At 41.1% G+C, this 20,093-nt stretch overlaps 1 protein-coding gene across 5 annotated transcripts in view; it reads right to left on the minus strand.

Annotated features, from left to right (window-relative positions):
• Positions 1-20,093, minus strand: part of CYLD (ubiquitin carboxyl-terminal hydrolase CYLD) — a 115,793-nt gene that overhangs the window by 57,203 nt on the left and 38,497 nt on the right. For all 5 annotated transcript variants that reach the window (XM_089100511.1, XM_089100515.1, XM_089100512.1 and 2 more), the window contains exon 9: positions 19,035-19,150. In XM_089100511.1, coding sequence (XP_088956637.1) covers positions 19,035-19,150 — 116 coding nt within the window. The remainder of the gene's footprint in view (positions 1-19,034; positions 19,151-20,093) is intronic.

Here is a 20,093-nt window from a genome sequence, read left to right on the forward strand (position 1 = left end):
GATTGGAGGGCAACTAGCCCCCCCCCAAGCCCATCAATCCCCGAAACACAACCAATTAAAATTCTGAGATAGCCATTTTGTTCAGCGTAGTTACTTTCCGGACAGAAAATATGTTTTGAGGAGGACACTCCCCCCAACCCTCAGGGCAAATGTTAAGTTATGCCCTGAGGGCATATAAGGTTTTAATAGAAGAAGTTGTCGTAGAAACTTCAAAACAGGCTCATTCGATTGGAAATTCGAAGGGCTAATACCCTTTTTAATGGTCGAAAGTGATTGGAGGGCAACTAGCCCCCCCCCCCCCCACGCCCATCATTCCCCCAAACACATCCAATCAAAATTTTGAGATAGCCATTTTGTTCAGCGTAGATGATTTCCAGATAGAAAATATGTTTTTGAGGAGGACACTCCCCCAAAACCCTCAGGGCGAAGGTTTTAAGTTATGCCCTGGGGGCATATAAGGTTTTTATAGAAGGCGTTGTCGTAGAAGCTTCAAAAAAAGCTCATTCGATTGGAAATTCAAAGGGCTAGTGTCCTTTTTAATCGTCGAAAGTTATTGGAGGGCAACTAGCCCCCCACGCCCATCATTCCCCCCAAATACAGCCAATCAACATTTTGAGATAGCCATTTTGTTCAGCGTGGTTGATTTCCTGATAGTAAATATGTTTTTGAGGAAGACAATCCCCCACAATCCTCAGGGCAAGGGTTTTAGGTTATGCCCTGTGGGCATATAAGGTTTTTATAGAAGGGGTCGTCGTAGAAACTTCAAAAGAGGCTCATTCGATTGGAAATTGAGAGTTCTAGTGCACTTTTTAATAGTCGAAAGTGATTGGGGGGCCAGTCCCCCCCCCACGCCCATCATTCCCCCAAACAAATCTAATCAAAATTTTTAGATAGCCATTTTGTTCAGCATAGTTGATTTCCAGACGGAAAATGTTTTTGAGGTGGACACTCTCCCACAACCTTCGGGACAAGGGTTTTGATTTATGCCCTGGGAGCATATAAAGTTTTTATAGAAGGCGTTGTTTTAGAAACTTCAGAACAGGCTCATTCCCCCACGCCTCCCACCTTTCCCATGCCCATCAGTTCTCCAAACACATCCAATAAAAATTTTGAGATAGCCATTTTGTTCAGTGTAATTGATTTCCAGATAAAACATATGTTTTTGTGGTGGTCACTCCCCCACAGCCCTCGAGACAAGGGTTTTAAGTTATGCCCTGGGGGCATATAAGGTTTTTATAGGAAGTGTTGTCGTAGAAACTTCAAAACAGGCTCATTCGATTGGAAATTCGAAGGGCTAGAACCTTTTTTAATAGTCGAAAGTGATTGGAGGACAACTAGCCCCCCCCCCAGCCCAGCATTCCCCCAAACACATCCAATCAAAATTTTGAGATAGCCATTTTGTTCAGCGTAGTTGATTTCCAGATATAAAATATATTTTTGAGAAGGACATTCCCCCAAAACCCTCAGGGCGAGGGTTTTAAGTTATGACCTGGGGACATATAAGGTTTTTATAGAAGGAGTTGTCGTAAAAACTTCACAACATGCTTATTCGATTGGAAATTCTAAGGGCTAGTGCCTTTTTTAATAGTCGAAAGTGATTGGAGGGCAACTAGCCAATCCACGCCCCTCATTCTCCCAAACACATGCAATCAAAATTTTGAGATAGCCATTTTGTTTAGCGTAGTTGATTTCCTTATAGAAAATATATTTTTGAGGAAGACACTCCCCCACAACCCTCAGGGCAAGGGTTTTAGGTTAAGCCCTGTGGGCATATAATGTTTTTATAGAAGGGGTAGTCGTAGAAACTTCAAAAGAGGCTCATTCGATTGGAAATTGAGAGTTCTAGTGCCCTTTTTAACAGTCGAAAGTGATAGCCATTTTGTTCAGCGTAGTTGATTTTCAGATAGAACATATATTTTTGAGGAGGACTCTCCCCCACAACCCTCAGGGCAAGGGTTTCAAGTTAAGCCCTGGGGGCATATGATGTTTTTATAGAAGGTGTTGTCGTAAAAACTTCAAAAAAGGCTCATTCGATTGGAAATTTAAAGGGCAAGTGCCCTTTTTAATAGTCGAAAGTGATTAGAGGGCAAAAAGCCCCCCCCACGCCCAACATTTCCCCAAACACATCCAAAAAAATTTTGAGATAGCCATTTTGTTCAGCGTAGTTGATTTCCAGAGAGAAAATATGTTTTTGAGGAGTCCACTCCCCCAAAACCCTCGTTATGCCCTGGGGGCATATAAGGTTTTTATAGAAGGCGTTGTCGTAGAAACTTCAAAAAATGATCATTCGATTGGAAATTCAAAGGGCTCGTGCCCTTTTTAATAGTCGAAAGCGATTGGAGGGCAACTAGCGCCCCCCCCCCATGCCCATCACTTCCCCAAACACATCCAATTAAAAATTTGAGATAGCCATTTTGTTCAGCGTAGTTGATTTCCGGATAGAAAATATGTTTTTGAGGAGGACACTCCCCCACAACCCACAACCACAGCCCTTGAGATAGCCATTTTGTTCAGCGTAGTTGATTCCCTAATAGTAAATGTTTTTGAGGAAGAAACTCCCCCACAACCCTCAGGGCAAGGGTTTTAGGTTATGCCCTGGGGGCATATAAATTTTTTATAGAAGGCGTTATTGTAGAAACTTCAAAACAGGTTCATTCGATTGGAAATTCAAAGGTCTAGTACCCTTTTTAATAGTCGAAAATGATTGGAGTGCAACTAGTCCCCCCCACGCCCCGCATTTGTCAAAACAAATACGATACAAAAGTTTAAATAAACATTTTGTCCAGCGTAGTTGATTTCCAGATAGAATATATGTTTTTGAGGAGGACACTCCCCACAAACCTCAGGGCGAAGGATTTAAGTTATACCCTGGGGCCATATAACGTTTTTATAGAAGGCGTTGTCGTAAAAACTTCATAACAGGGTCATTCAATTAGAAATTCTAAAGGCTAGTGCCCTTTTCCATTGTCAAAAATGATTAGAGTGCAACTAGCCCCCCCCCCCACGCCCTTCATTCCCCCAAACCCAACCAATCAAAATTTTGAGATAGCCATTTTGTTCAGCGTAATTGATTTCCAAATAGAAATATGTTTTTGAGGAGGACACTCCCCCACAACCCACAACCACAGCCCTTGAGATAGCCATTTTGTTCAGCGTAGTTGATTCCCTAATAGTAAATGTTTTTGAGGAGGACACTCCCCCACAACCCTCAGGGCAAGGGTTTTAAGTTATACCCTGGGTGCATATAAGATTTTTATAGAAGGCGTTGTTGTAGAAAATTCAAAACAGGTTCATTCGATTGGATATTCGAAGGGCTAGTACCCTTTTTAATAGTCGAAAGTGATTGGAGGGCAACTAGCAGCCCCCTCCCCTACGCCCATCATTCCCCCAAGCACATCCAATAAAAATTTTGAGATAGCCATTTTGTTCAGCGTAGTTGATTTCCGGATAGAAAATATGTTTTTGAGGAGGACACTCCCCCACAACCCTCAGGGCAAGGTTTTAAGTTATGCCCTGGGGGCATATAACGGTTTTAATAGAAGGCGTTGTCGTAGAAACTTCAAAAATGCTCATTCGATTGGAAATTCATAGGGCTAGTGCCCTTTTTAATAGTCGAATGTGATTGGAGGGCAACTAGCCGCCCCCCCCCCAAGCCCATCATTCCCCGAAACACATCCAATTAAAATTCTGAGATAGCCATTTTGTTCAGCGTAGTTACTTTCCGGACAGAAAATATGTTTTGAGGAGGACACTCCCCCCCAACCCTCAGGGCAAAGGTTTTAAGTTATGCCCTGGGGGCATATAAGGTTTTTATAGAAGGCGTTGTCGTAGAAACTTCAAAAAAGGCTCATTCGATTGGAAATTCAAAGGGCTAGTGCCCTTTTAATAGTCAAAAGTGATTGGAGGGCAACTAGCCCCAACGCCCATCATTCCCCCAAACAAATCCAATCAAAATCTTGAGATATCCATTTTGTTCAGCGTAGTTGATTTCCTAATAGTAAATGTTTTTTAGGAAGACATTCCCCCACAACCCTCAGGGCAAGGGTTTTAGGATATGCCCTGTGAGAATATAAGGTTTTTATAGAAGGGGTCGTCGTAGAAAACTACAAAAGAGGCTCATTCGATTAGAAATTGAGAGTTCTAGTGCCCTTTTTAATAGTCGAAAGTGATTGGAGGGCAACTATCCCCCCCACGCCCATCATTCCTCAAAACACATCCAATCAAAATTTTGAGATAGCCATTTTGTTCAGCGTAGTTGATTTCCAAATTGAAAATATGTTTTTGAGGAGGACACTCCCCCACAACCCTTGAGATAGCCATTTTGTTCAGCGTAGTTGATTCCCTAATAGTAAATGTTTTTGAGGAAGAAACTCCCCCACAACCCTCAGGGCAAGGGTTTTAGGTTATGCCCTGGGGGCATATAAGTTTTTTATAGAAGGCGTTATTGTAGAAACTTCAAAACAGGATCATTCGATTGGAAATTCAAAGGGCTAGTACCCTTTTTAATAGTCGAAAGTGGTTGGAGGGCAACTAGCCCCCCTCCCCCACGCCCACCATTCCCCCCAGCCCATCCAATCAAAATTTTGAGATAGCCATTTTGTTCAGCGTAGTTGATTTCCAGATAGAAAATATGTTTTTGAGGAGGACACTCCCCCACAACCCTCAGGGCAAGGGTTTTAAGTTTAGCCCTGGGGGCATATAAGGTTTTTATAGAAGTTGTCGTAGAAACTTCAAAAGAGGCTCATTAGATTGGAAATTGAGAGTTCTAGTGCCCTTTTTAATATTTGAAAGTGATTGGAGGGCAACTAGCCCCCCCCCACGCCCCTCGTTCCCCAAAACAGATCCAATCAGAATTTTAAAATAACCGTTTTTTTCGATTTATTTGATTTCCAGATAGAAAATATGTTTTTGAGGAGGACACTCCCCACAACCCTCAGGGCGAAGGTTTTAAGTTATGCCCTGGGGTATATAACGTTTTTATAGAAGGCGTTGTCGTAGAAACTTCAAAAAAGGCTCATTCGATTAGAAATTCAAAGGGCTAGTGCCCTTTTTAATAGTCAAAAGTGATTAGAGGGCAACTTCCCCCCCCCCCCACGCCCAGCAGTCCCCCAAACACATCCAATAAAAATTTTGAGAGCCATTTTGTTTAGCGTAGTTGGTTTCCTAATAGAAAATATGTTTTTGAGGAACACACTCCCCCACAACCCTCAGGGCAAGGGTTTTAGGTTATGCCCTGTGGGCATATAAGGTTTTTATAGAAAGGATCGTCGTAGAAACTTCAAAAGAGGCTCATTCGATTCGAAATTGAGAGTTCTAGCGCCCTTTTTAATAGTCGAAAGTGATTGGAGGGCAACTGCCCCCCACGCCCATCATTCCCCCAAATACATCTAATCAAAATTTCGAGATAGCCATTTTGTTCAGCGTAGTTGATTTCCAGATAGAAAATATATTTTTGAGGAGGACACTCCCCCACAACCGTCAGGGCAAGGGTTTTAAGTTATGCCCTGGGGGCATACGAGGTTTTTATAGAAGGTGTTGTCGTAGAAACTTCAAAAAAGGCTCATTCGATTGGAAATTCAAAGAGCTAGTGCCCTTTTTAATAGTCAAAAGTGTTTAGAGGGCAAAAAGGCCCCCCACGCCCATCATATCCGCAAACACATCCAAGAAAAATGTTGAAAGACCCATTTTGTTCATCGTAGTTGATTTCCAGGTAGAAAACATGTTTTTGAGGAGGACACTCCCCCAAAACCCTCGGGGCAACGGTTTTAAGTTATGCCCTGAGGGCATATAAGGATTTTATAGAAGGCGTTGTCGTAGAAACTTCAAAAAAGGCTCATTCGATTGGAAATTCAAAGGGCTAGTGCCCTTTTTAATAGTCAAAAGTGTTTAGAGGGCAAGTAGCCCCCCCCCCCACGCCCCACACCACCCCAAACACATCCAAATAAAATTTTGAGATAGCCAATTTGTTCAGCGTAGTTGTTTTCCGGACAGAAAATATGTTTTGAGGAGCAAACTCCCCCCAACCCTGAGGGTAAAGGTTTTAAGTTATGCCCTGGGGGCATATAAGGTTTTTGTAGAAGGCGTTGTCGTAGAAACATCACGTTGAGCGTAGTTGATTTCCTAGTAGTAAACGTTTTTTAGGAAGACACTCCCCCACAACCCTCAGGGCAAGGGTTTTAGGTTATGCCCTGTGGGCATATAAGGTTTTTATAGAAGGGGTCGTCGTAGAAACTTCAAAAGAGGCTCATTCAATTGGAAATTGAGAGTTCTAGTGCCCTTTTTAGTAGTCAAAAGTGATTGGAGGGTAACTGTCCCCCCCACCATTCCTCCAAACACATTCCCATCATTCCTCCAAACACATCCAATCACAATTTTGAGATAGCCATTTTGTTCAGCATAATTGATTTCCAAATAGAAAATATGTTTTTGAGGAGGACACTCCCCCACAACCCACAACCACAACCCTTGATATAGCCATTTTGTTCAGCGTAGTTGATTTCCTAATAGTAAATGATTTTGAGGAAGACATTCCCTCACAAGGGTTTTAGGTTATGCCCTGGGGACATATAAGGTTTTTATAGAAGGCGTTGTCGTAGAAACTTCAAAACAGGTTCATTCGATTGGAAATTCGAAGGGCTAGTACCCTTTTTAATAGTCAAAAGTAATTGAAAGGCGACTAGCCCCCCCCCCCCCCACGCCCATCATTCCCCCTAACACATCAAATCAAAATTTTGAGATTGCCATTTTGTTCAGCGTAGTTGCTTTCCGGACAGAAAATATGTTTTGAGGAGCAAACTCCCCCCCGACCCTGAGGGTAAAGGTTTTAAGTTATGCCCTGGGGGCATATAGGGTTTTTATAGAAGGCGTTGTCGTAGAAACCTCACGTTGAGCGTAGTTGATTTCCTAGTAGTAAACGTTTTTTAGGAAGACACTCCCCCATAACCCTCAGGGCAAGGGTTTTAGGTTATGCCCTGTGGGCATATAAGGTTTTTATAGAAGGGGTCGTCCTAGAAACTTCAAAAGAGGCTCATTCAATTGGAAATTGAGAGTTCTAGTGCCCTTTTTAGTAGTCGAAAGTGATTGGAGAACAACTATCCCCCCCACGCCCATCATTCCCCCAAACACATCCAATCCCAATTCTGAGATAGCCATATTGTTCAGCGTAGTTGATTTCCTAATGGTAAATATGTTTTCGAGGAGGACACTCCCCCACAACCCACAACCACAACCCTTGATATAGCCATTTTGTTCAGCGTAGTTGATTTCCTAATAGTAAATGATTTTGAGGAAGACATTCCCCCACAAGGGTTTTAGGTTATGCCCTGGGGAGATATAAGGTTTTTATAGAAGGCGTTGTCGTAGAAACTTCAAAACAGGTTCATTCGATTGGAAATTCGAAGGGCTAGTACCCTTTTTAATAGTCAAAAGTAATTGAAAGGCAACTAGCCCACCCCCCACGCCCATCATTCCCCCTAACACATCCAATCAAAATTTTGAGATTGCCATTTTGTTCAGCGTAGTTGATTTCGGGACAGAAAATATGTTTTGAGGAGGACACTCCCCCACAACCCTCAGGGCAAGAGTTTTAGGTTATGCCCTGTGGGCATATAAGGTTTTTATAGAAGGGGTCGTCGTAGAAACTTCAAAAGAGGCTCGTTCAATTGGAAATTGAGAGTTCTAGTGCCCCTTTTAATAGTCGAAAGTGACTGGAGGGCAACTAGCCCCCACGCCCATCATTCCCCTAAACAACTCCCATCAAAATTTTGAGATCGCCATTTTGTTCAGCGTAGTTGATTTCCAGATAGAAAATATGTTTTTGAGGAGGACACTCCTTCACAACCCTCAGGGCAAAGGTTTTAAGTTATGCCCTGGGGGCATATAAGGTTTTTATAGAAGGCGTTGTCGTAGAAACTTCAAAACAGGCTCAATCGATTGGAAATTCGAAGGGCTAGTACACTTTTTAATAATCAAGAGTGATTGGAGAGCAACTAGCCCCCCCCGGCCCATCATTCCCCCAAAAACATCCAATCAAAATTTTGAGATAGCCATTTTGTTCAGCGTAGTTGATTTCCAGATAGAAAATATGTTTTTGAGGAAGACACTCCCCCACAACCCTCAGGGCAAGGGTTTTAGGCTATGCCCTGTGGGCATATAAGGTTTTTATAGAAGGGGTCGTCGTAGAAACTTCAAAAGGGGCTCAGTCGATTGGAAATTGAGAGTTCTAGTGCCCTTTTAAATAGTCTAAAGTGATTGGAGGGCAACTAGCCCCCCCCCCCCACGCCCGTCATTTCCCCAAACACATCCAATCAAAATTTTGATATAGCAATTTTGTTCAGCGTAGTGTATTTCCTGATAGTAAATATGTTTTTCAGGAAGACAATCCCCCACAACCCTCAGGGCAAGGCTTTGAGGTTATGCCCTGGGGGCATATAAGGTTTTTACAGAAGGGGTTGACGTAAAAACTTCAAAGGGGGCTCATTCGATTGGAAATTGAGAGTTCTAGTGCCCTTTTTAATAGTCGAAAGTGATTGGAGGACAATTAGCCCCCCCCCACGCCCACCATTCCCCCAAACACATCCAATCAAAATTTTGAGATAGCCTTTTTGTTAAGCGTGGTTGATTTCCAGATAGAAAATATGTTTGAGGAGGACACTCCCCCACAACCCTCAGGGCGAGGGTTTTAAGTTATGCCCTGGGGGCATATTAGTTTTTTATAGAAGGCGTTGTTGTAGAAACTTCAAAAAAGGCTCATTCGATTGGAATTTCAAAAGGGCTAACACATCCAATCAAAATTTTTAGATAGCCATTTTGTTCAGCGTAGTTTATTTCCAGATAGAAAATATGTTTTTGAGGAAGACACTCCCCCACAACCCTCAGGGCAAGGGTTTTAGGCTATGCCCTGTGTGCAAAGAAGGTATTTACGGAAGACTTAGTCCCAAAAACTTCTAAAGGGGCTCATTCGATTGGAAATTGAGAGTTCTAGTGCACTTTTTAACATTCGAAAGTGATAAGAGGACAATTAGCCCCCCCCCCCACGCCCATCATTCCCCCAAACCCATCCAATCAAAATTTCAAGATAGCCATTTTGTTCAGCGTAGTAGATTTTCAGATAGAAAATATGTTCTTGAGGAGGACTCTCCCCCACAACCCTCTTGGCAAGGGTTTTAAGTTAAGCCCTGGGGGCATATGAGGTTTTTATAGAAGGTGTTGTCGTAGAAACTTCAAAAAAGGCTCATTCGATTGGAAATTCAAAGGGCTAGTGCCCTTTTTAATAGTCGAAAGTGATTGGAGGGCAAAAAGCCCCCCCCCCCACGCCCATCATTTCCCCAAACCCATCCAATCAAAAGTTTGAGATAGCCATTTTGTTGAGCGTAGTTGATTTCCAGATAGAAAATATATTTTTTGAGGAGCCCACTCCCCCAAAACCCTCGGGGCAAGGGTTTGAAGTTATGCCCTGGGGGCATATAAGGTTTTTATAGAAGGTGTTGTCGTTGAAACTTCAAAAAATGCTCATTCGTTTGGAAATTAAAAGGGCTTTTGCCCTTTTTAATAGTCAAAAGTGTTTGGCGGGTAACTAGCCCCCCCCCCCCCACGCCCAACATTCCCCCAAACACATCCAATTAAAATTTTGAGATAGCCATCTTGTTCAGCTTAGTTGATTTGACAGAATATATGTTTTTGAGGAGGACGCTCCCCCACAACCCTCAGGGCAAGGATATAAGTTATGCCCTGGGGGCATATAACGATTTTTATAGAAGGCGTTGTCGTAGAAACTTCAAAAAATGCTCATTCGATTGGAAATTCAAAGGGCTAGTGCCCTTTTTAATAGTCGAAAGTGATTGGAGGGCAACTAGCCCTCCAAGAAAGGCTAGTGCCCTTTCCTCAAAAAGGGCACTAGCCCTAGAAGGGCTAGTGCCCTTTTGAATAGTGGAAAGTGATTGGAGGGCAACTAGCCCCCCCCACGCCCATCATGCCCCCAAACACATCCAATCAAAATTTTGAGACAGCCATTTTGTTCAGCGTAGTTGATTTCCTAGTAGTAAATGTTTTTTAGGAAGACACCCCCCCACAACCCTCAGGGCAAGGGTTTTAGGTTATGCCCTGTGGGCATATAAGGTATTTATAGAAGGGCTCGTTGTAGAAACTTCAAAAGAGGCTCATTTGATTGGAAATTGAGAGTTGTAGTGTCCTTTTTAATAGTCGAAAGTGATTGGAGGGCAACTATCCCCCCCACGCCCATCATTCCTCCAAACACATCCTTATATGCCCTGGGGGCATATAAGGTATTTAGAGAAAGCTTTGTCGTAGAAACTTCAAAACAGGTTCATTCGATTGGAAAATCGAAGGGCTAGTTCCCTTTTTAATAGTCGAAAGTGATTGGAGGGCAACTAAGCACATCCAATCAAAATTTCGAGATAGCCATTTTGTTCAGCGTAATTGATTTTCAGATATAAAATATGTTTTTGTGGAGGACACTCCCCCACAACCCTCAGGGCAAGGGATTTAAGTTTAGCCCTGGGGGCATATAAGGTTCTTTTAGAAGTAGTTGTCGTAGAAACTTCAAAAGAGGCTCATTAGATTGGAAATTGAGAGTTCTAGTGCCCTTTTTAATATTTGAAAGTGATTGGAGGGCAACTCGCCCCCCCCCCCGCCCATCATTCCCCCAAACACATCCTATTAAAATTTTGAGATAGCCATTTTGTTCAGCGTAGTTGATTTCCAGATAGAAAATATGTTTTTGAGGAGGCCACTCCCCCACAACATTGAGGGCGAGGGTTTTAAGTTATGCCCTGGGGCATATAACGTTTTTATAGAAGGCGTTGTCGTGGAAACTTCTAAAAATGGTCATTCGATTGGGAATTCAAAGGGCTAGTGCCCTTTTTAATAGTCGAAAGTGATTAGAGGGCAACTAGCCCTCCCACGCCCATAATTCCCCCAAACACATCCAATCAAAATTTTGAGATAGCCATTTTGTTTAGCGTAGTTGATATCCTAATAGAAAATATGTTTTTGAGGAAGACGCTTCCCCACAACCCTCAGGGCAAGGGTTTTAGGTTATGCCCTGTGGGCATATAAGGTTTTTATAGAAGGGGTTGTCTTTGAAACTTCAAAAGGGGCTAATTCGATTGGAAATTGAGAGTTCTAGTACCCTTTTGAATAGTCAAAAGTGATTGGAGGGCAACAAGCCCCCCCCCCACGCCCATCATTCCCCCAAACACATCCAATCAAAATTTCGAGATAGCCATTTTGTTCAGCGTAGTTGATTTCCAGATAGAAAATATATGTTTGAGGAGGACTCTCCCCCACAACCCTCAGGGCAAAGGTTTTAAGTTAAGCCCTGGGGGCATATGAGGTTTTTAAAGAATGTGCTATCGTAGAAACTTTAAAAAATGTTCATTCGATTATAAATTGAAAGGGCTAGTGCCTTTTTTAATAGTCGAAAGTGATTGGAGGGCAACTAGCCCCCCACGCCAATCATTCCTCCAAACAAATCCGATCAAAATTTCGAGACAGCCATTTTGTTCAGCGTAGTTTATTTCCAGATAGAAAATATGTTTTTGAGGAGGTCACTCCCCCAAAACCCTCAGGGCAAGGGTTTTAAGTTATGCCCTGGGGGCATATAAGGTTTTTACAGAAGGTGTTGTCGTAGAAACTTAAAAAAAGGCTCATTCGATTGGAGATTCAAAGGGCTAGTGCCCTTTTTAATAGTCAAAAGTGATTGGAGGGCAAAAGGCCCCCCCACGCCAATCATTTCCCCGAACACATCCAATCAAAATTTTGAGATAGCCATTTTGTTCAGCGTAGTTGATTTCCAGATAGAAAATATGTTTTTGAGGAGGACGCTCCCCCCCAATCCTCGGGGCAAGGGTTGTAAGTTATGCCCTGGGGGCATATAAGGTTTTATAGAAGACGCTGTCGTAGAAACTTCAAAAAAAGCTCATTCGATTGGAAATTCAAAGGGCTAGTGCCCTTTTTAATGGTCGAAAGTGATTTGAGGGCAAAAATCCCCCCCCCCCACCCATCATTCCCCCAAAGACATCCAATTAAAATTTTGAGATAGCCATTTTGTTCAGCGTAGTTGATTTCCGGATAGAAAATATGTTTTTGAGGAGGACACTCCCCCAGAACCCTCAGGGCAAGGTTTTAAGTTATGCCCCGGGGGGCATATCAGGTTTTTATAGTAGGCGTTGTCGTAGAAACTTCAAAAAATGCTCATTCGATTGGAAATTCAAAGGGCTAGTGCCCTTTTCAATAGTCCAACGTGATTGGAGGGCAACTACCCTCCCCCCCCTCGCCCATCAGTCCCCCAAACACATCCAATCAACATTTTGAGATAGCCATTTTGTTCAGCGTAGTTGATTTCCCGATAGAAAATATATTTTTGAGGAGGACACTCCCCCACAACCCTCAGGGCAAGAATTTTAGGTTATGCCCTGTGGGCAAATAAGGTATTTATAGAAGGGGTCGTCGTAGAAACTTCAAAAGAGGCTCATTCGATTGGAAATTGAGAGTTCTAGTGCCCTTTTTAATAGTCGAAAGTGATTGGAGGGCAACTAGCCCACCCCCCACGCCCATCATTCCCCCAAACATCAAATTTGAGATGGCCATTTTGTCCAGCGTAGTTGATTTCCAGATAGAAAATATGTTTTTGAGGAGGACACTCCTCTCCAACTTTCAGGGCAAGGGTTTTAAGTTATGCCCTGGTGGCATATAAGGTTTTTATAGAGGGCGTTGTCGTAGAAACTTCAAAACAGGCTCATTCTATTGGAAATTTGAAGGGCTAGTACCCTTTTTAACAGTCGAAAGTGATTGGAGGGCAACTAGCCCCCCTCCGACGCCTATCATTTCCCCAAACACATCCATAAAAATTTTGAGATAGCCATTTTGTTCAGCGTAGTTGATTTCCAGATAGAAAATATATTTTTGAGGACACTCCCCCACAACCCTCAGGGCAAGGGTTTTAAGTTATGCCCTGGGGGCATATAAGGTTTTTATAGAAGGCTTTGTCGTAGAAACTTCAAAAAAGGCTCATTTGATTGGAAATTCAAAGGGCTAGAGCCCTTTTTAATAGCCAAAAGTGATTGGAGGGCAACTAGCACCCCCCCCCCGCCACGCCCATCATTCCCCCAAACACATACAATCAAAATTTTGAGATAGCCATTTTGTTCAGCGTAGTTGATTTCAAGATAAAAACTACGTTTTTAAGGAGGGCACTCCCCCAAAACCCCCAGGGCAAGGGTTTTAAGTTATGGCCCGGGGAATATAGGGTTTTTATAGAAGACGTTGTCATAGAAACTTCAAAACAGGTTCATTCGATTGGAAATTTGAAGGGCTAGTACCCTTTTTAATAGTCGAAAGTGATTGCAGGGCAACTAGCCCCCCCCCCCCCGCGCCCATCATTCCCCCAAGCACATCCAATCAAAATTTCGAGATAGCCATTTTGTTGAGCGTAGTTGATTTCCAGACAGAAAATATATTTTTGAGGAGAACACTCCCCCAAAACCTTCAGGGCAAGGGTTTTAAGTTATGCCCTGGGGGCATATAAGGTTTTTATTGAAATCTTTGTCATAGAAACTTGAAAAGAGGGCTCATTCGATTTGAAATTCATAGAGATAGTACCCATTTTAATAGTCGAAAGTGATTTGAGGGCAACTAACCCCCGTCTCACGCCCACCTTTCCCCCAAACACATCCAATCAAAATTTTTAGATAGCCGTTTTATTCAACATATTTGAAAGTTTCAGAAATTAGGTCTTTAAGGATGACAACCCCTCCCCCCACAGCCCTCAGGGCAAGGGTTGTAAGTTATGCCCTGGGGGGCATATAAAGTTTGAAAGCGTTGTCGTAAGAACTTCAAAAGGGCTCATTCAATTGGAAATTGAAAGGGCTAGTGCCTTTTTTAATAGTTTAAAGTGATTGGATAGCGACTAGCGCCCCTCTCACGCCCATCATTTTCCAAAACACATCCAATCAAAATTTTGAGCTATCCATTTTGTTCAACGCAGTTGAACGTTCTGGAAATTATGTCTTTTAGGATGATAACCCCCTCAGAGCCCTCAGTGCAAGGGTTGTAAGTTATATCCTGGGAGCATATAAGGTTTGTATAGAAAGTTGTTGCATAAATCATAGGCAGCAGGATCACGCTGCCTAAGTAAAGAACGGGGACACTCGAGAACGAGACAAGAAACGGGGACTAAGTAAAGAGAAGGACACTTCCCCACAATCCTCTGGGGAAGGGTTTTAAGTTATGCCCTGGGGGCATATAAGAACAATGTTGGCACAATGTATTATTTATTTAATATTTTTCCTTTAGAGCAGGGCACTTCGTATCGAAGATGTTGTCGTAGAAACTTCGAAAAGCGCTCATTCAATTGGAAATTGGAGTGGCTTTTGCCCTTTTTAATAGTCGAAAGTGATTGAAAGGCGACTAATATCCCTCTCACGCCCACCATTTCCCCAAACACATCCAATCAAAATTTTGATCTATCCATTTTGTTCAACGCAGTTGAACGTTGTGGAAATTATGTCTTTTAGGATGATAACCCCCTCAGTGCAAGGGTTGTAAGTTACACCCTGTGGGCATATAAGGTTTATATAGAAAGTTGTTGTATAAATCATAGGCAACAGGATCGCGCTGCCTTAGTAAAGAACGGGGACAATCGAGAACGAGACAAGAAACGGGGACTAAGGGCAACTCCCCCACAATCCTCTGGGCAAGGGTTTGAAGTTATGCCCTGGGGGCATATAAGAACGATGTTGGCAAAATGTATTATTTATTTAATTTTTTTCCTTTAGAGCAGGGCACTTCGCAACGAAGATGTTGTCGTAAAAACTTCGAAAAGCGCTCATTCAATTGGAAATTGGAGTGGCTTGTGCCCTTTTTAATAGTCGAAAGTGATTGGAAGGCGACTAACACCCCTCTCATTTCCACCATTTCCCCAAACACATCCAATCAAAATTTTGAGATAGCCATATTGTTTAACGTAGTTGAAAGTTCTGTAAATTCGGTCTTAGAGATTTTTTTGATTTTTTTTGCGAATGGTATCAAGTTTTCCATTTCAGGTCAACTAGAGGAGGTATGAAACTAAATTATACAGTACTATTTGTGTCAAGATTTTTTAAAAGGGTGTATGTTGTTAAAAATTGCTGAAAATTTTTCTCCAGCATACAAATAGCAGGCCAAACTATAAAGTCTTAAAAACCGAAAAGATTTTAAGTATTATTTTTTTTTTCCCTGAGAAGACTGTGTCAATACAAAACGAACAGAAATTAATTTAAAAAACTTTTTCCACAAAATAAGTTTTTCAAAGAAAAGTAAAGAACTCCATTAATCAAAAAATGAGCAAAAATAAAATCAAATAATCTACCAAGCGTAAAATTACCACAAATCAGCATCGATAAATAACTGAAACCCAAAACGAACAGAAATTTCAATGATTAACCGATTCAAACTCAAAATGAGCAGAAATTAACATAAGTTGGGCGCGAAACCCCTGTGCCTTCCCAAAGCCAGAACAAAATTTGCACTTTACTGAAAAAATATAAATGTTTTTACTTTCACTTTAATAAATCAAATAATATTAACATTTTGATTACTAAATATCAGTATATGTATATTAAACTAACAAATCACTTTCATTTTCATTTAACCAATAACGTGTAAATGATGTCTAGGCATTTGTAAGGCGTAGGGGTTTTGCACACAGCTTATATTATATTCTGCTCGTTATGAGGATAACTTGGTTGATTGTCGAATTACATTTTCGTTTTGGATTCCATTTATTTATCATTACGGGTATGTGATAATTTCACGCTTGGTAGATTATTTGATTTTATTTTTGCTCATTTTTTGTTTAATGGAGTTCTTTAATTTTCTTTGAAAAACATATTTTGTGGAAAATTTCTTTTTAATTAATTGTAGAAACAAACCTGATAGCGACCAAGGGGGGAAAATATTAGGGACGGAAAGAAATACTTTCAGGGCAGTAACTTTCAAGAGGGCCAAATTTTTCGTTATAATTTTCAATTTTAGCTAAAAAAGATCAAATAGCTTCGTCGTAATTCTTCATGTCACTTAGAATGGCAAAAAAATGGTACCCATGGTAACCATTTAACATGGGTATATTTTTCATATGGTAAACAATAAATATCTCCAGAATATACTGCCCACCAGCGCTGCACATTCGGGACGCATAAGAGCCCGCGATTCTAATTTACTATATAAAGAAGATTGCTTGAAAAATCGTTGTTGTGTAAAGTTATTTGCGTTGTAGGGAACGAGAAAGCGTGCAATAGAATGCTATGCAAGGATCGCCAGTTATGTTAGTTGGTTCATGGCTAGAAGCTCTGGTTAGTCAACGGGGAATCTTGGGCTCAACTCCCATACTAACATTGAATTTTTGAAGCCCTTTTCTTTTTAATTAACCAACAAAAATTTTTACAGATAGGAATCCCAATGCATAAAAAGCCGAGTTATTTCTTCAAATTAAAATCTAAGCCGTACTATCTAAAAGGCTATCTAAAAGGCCGTACTATCTCCAGCTCTTTCTCTTTTTCATCACACAATTCAGACAATATTACACAATATTTCCTCGTTAAATAGTTTTTGAGTTCACAATGTGATTCCCCGTATTAGCATAAGATTTGTAGGCATGAGAATATATTGAGTCAGAGGTAATAGGCTTGAGATTGTCTGTGCAGAATTTCGACTCTTGCTGATAGAATAGAATCGCCAGGTGCTGAGTACCATAGTGTGACCAAGATGGGCCCAGGATTGCACAGAGCCTCCATTCATACTGGAGGTCCCAGGGACTTCTTGCTGTCCGGTTCTAAGCTGGCTTAAGCGCTTCGGTGTAGACCAGAGAAATGTGTAGGTTCCAATCCTGCCCTGGTTTCCGGGACCATTGCTTTTTCTGAGGCCGAAATAATTTCAATGATTTAAAGAATATAAAAGTTGCAACTTAGAAAGTTACGACGTTAAAAATAGTGACTCAGATGAATTTTACTTACAGTTACAGGAACAAATAGACAGGATCCCAGATAGAAATATTGTAATTTTATTAGGAAATTTTAACGCCCAGGACGGTAGAAATAGGGATAGATGGTATCCTAGGTAAATTTGGTGTAGGAAAAGAAAACAGTAATGGCTACAGACTTTTGCAATTTTGTAGGTATAACAATCTAGTTATAACCAATACGGTGTTTGGTCATAAAATGGCTCATAAAATGGTAAATGGCACTATAATGATTGGAGTGGTCAAGTATGGTTCACAAGCATGGGCGCTCCGAAAAGAAGTTGCTAGATGTTTTCCAGAGAAATTGTCTACGGTTTGTTTTAAATACCCGACTGACTGACTGTATCCTAAATAGTAAGCTATACGAATAATATGGTTCAATCCCGCTTTTTAAGGGTATAATGACAGAAAGGATGAGATGACTAGGCCACCTTCTGCGGATTAAGTATGACGGATTACCAAAGATTATCCTTGTCGGATACCCGTATCGGGCCAACGAAATGCAGGTCGACCCCTAATCGGTTGGGAGGATTTAAGGGAAACGGGAGCTGCTTGGGAGGGTCTAAAGAGGGAACCTTTGAGTAGATTGGGACGGAGAAGGATCGTGCTTAACTGTGTTAAGTTTGGGCGGCTTGGTACTGCACTGAGTTGTTAGCAGTATAGTCGAGGAAGGGAACGGTTTGACCGGGAACAAATTGCAAGAGAAATAATTCTTCGATTCATAAAAATGTGCAATTAAAATTTGCAAAATTTGTACTTTACTGAAAAAAATACAAATGAATGTGCATTGTCAGTTTAATATACATATACTAATATTTAGTAATCGAAATGTTAATGTTATTTGATTTATTAAAGTTATGAAAGTAAAAACATTTATATTTTTTTCAGTAAAGTGCAAATTTTGTTCTGGCCTTGGGAGGGCATAGGGGTTTTGAGCCTAGCTTAGGTTAATTTCTGCTCGTTTTGAGTTTGACTCGGTTATTTACTGTAATTTCTGTTCGTTTTGGGTTTCATTTATTTATTGATGCTGATTTGTGGTAGTTTCAAGCTTGGTACATTATTTGATTTGATTTTTGCTCATTTTTTGTTTAATGGAGTTTTTTACTTTTCTTTGAAAAACTTATTTTGTGGAAAAAGTTTTTTTAAATTAATTATTAGTAAAGATGGTGGGAGCAGTGAAGATGTTATCTATAAAACCAAAATTAGAGTATTGAAAGCTACAGTGATGACAGTTGTCAAATATGGTTTCTGAAGCATGGGCGCTCCGAAAACGGGGAAAGATTTACTAGATATCCAGAGGAATTGCAAATCCAGAGAAATTGCCTAAGGGCAATTTTGGGCACCCGACTGACTGACCGTATTTCAAACAGTAGGCTGTACGAAAAGTGTGATAAAATCCCGCTTTCTAGGGCTATAATGAAAGAAAGGTTGAGATGGCTAGGGGATGTTCTGCGGATGAAGGATGACAGATTGCCAAAGATTGTCCGTTTTGGCCAACCGTCTGGGGCTAAACAGAGAGCAGGTCGTCCGCGGTTGGGGTGGTAGGATGAGGTAAAGAAAGATTTAAGGGAAATGAGACTTCCTGGGAGGGCGTAAAGAGGGAGGCTTTGAATAGATTAGGATGGAGGAGGAGCGTGCGGAGCTGTGTTGACCTCATGCGGCTTGGTGCTGTGGTGAGTTGTTAGTTATTGTAATAATGAATATGCAGCAATAATTTCGAGAAGCCAATTCAAATCAGATAACTACAAATACAAAACATAAAAGTCGTAATGAAAACATATATAAAAAGAAGTTGGAAAGAAATACTAATTACGACTAGCATTTCACTTTTTGTGGACTCTGATAAATATAATGAAACGTGTGCTAATCTCCAGGTGAACAAAATAGGAGTTTTATAGTCAACTGCTTCATTATGAATTCTACTTCTGGCGTAAACTCGCCTAAATGAGGCTTAGCCTCTTGCTTTGTTTAATTAAACAGAATAGTAGCTCAAACAAAGATGAAGACAGAACAGACTCACGGTTTTGATGCAAGGCTCGCAAAAGGCAGTACTTTCAAGGCCAGTTCCACACTGACCCATACATTCAATGCATTCCACTCTCGCCAACTTGCCGCAAACTATACACTGTCTGGGAGCTGAAAAAGGAAAAATAATTTGAAGAAATATACAACCAGAACCCAGAGTTACATATTTGGTAAGCATACCGAAACTCAATGCACGTAAACTAAGAACAGGACAATAAACAGATTGAGGACTGTGACTTTAGGCATATTCCTTTACCATCGAAATATCATTTTGTTTTCAAATGTTTTTTCAGTTCATTAAATGTTTTGTACCGATCGGCTTCAGATTAATGGACCAAGTATCTGACCAATAGAGCAAGAACTAGTGCTAAAATCACTCTGAAGCTGTAGCGATCGGCTTCAGATTAATGGACCAAGTATCCGACCAATAGAGCAAGAACTAGTGCTAAAATCACTCTGAAGCTGTAGCGATCGGCTTCAGATTAATGGACCAAGTATCCGACCAATAGAGCAAGAACTAGTGCTAAAATCACTCTGAAGCTGTAGCGATCGGCTTCAGATTAATGGACCAAGTATCCGACCAATAGAGCAAGAACTAGTGCTAAAATCACTCTGAAGCTGAAAGGGAAAGTAAATCCGCCAATTTCATGCGTTTCTGATACATTAAAGGGCAGGGAAATTTGTCTTCATCCATGTGATTACGTAACAACAGACTTACATTTCGACTTAGGTGTATTTGGACATACGCTCTAGAATAAGGTGAATTTATGTAGCATTAGAAAAGAAAGAAAAAAAAAACAAATGTACTCACATTCAATAGCTACTACTTATTATACAGTTCCAAAAAATAAGGGACACAAAGAGTTTCGATACTGAATCGTCTTTGATTTCACGCGGTCTAATTTCAGCTTCGAGTGGTTGGGGTATTCACAACAGAATCTGGTGGTAAAATGTGGCGGAACTGAGGAGAGACAAGCAACATTTTCCCAAAAGACATTATTAAGTGAAGACATTATTAAGACGCCTATCTCGTTATGATTCAAACTTCAGATTT

This window comes from Artemia sp. Qi Xiang Cuo, chromosome 14 (assembly GCF_049724085.1).
Source record: "Artemia sp. Qi Xiang Cuo chromosome 14, ASM4972408v1, whole genome shotgun sequence".
Lineage (NCBI taxonomy): Eukaryota > Metazoa > Arthropoda > Branchiopoda > Anostraca > Artemiidae > Artemia > Artemia sp. Qi Xiang Cuo.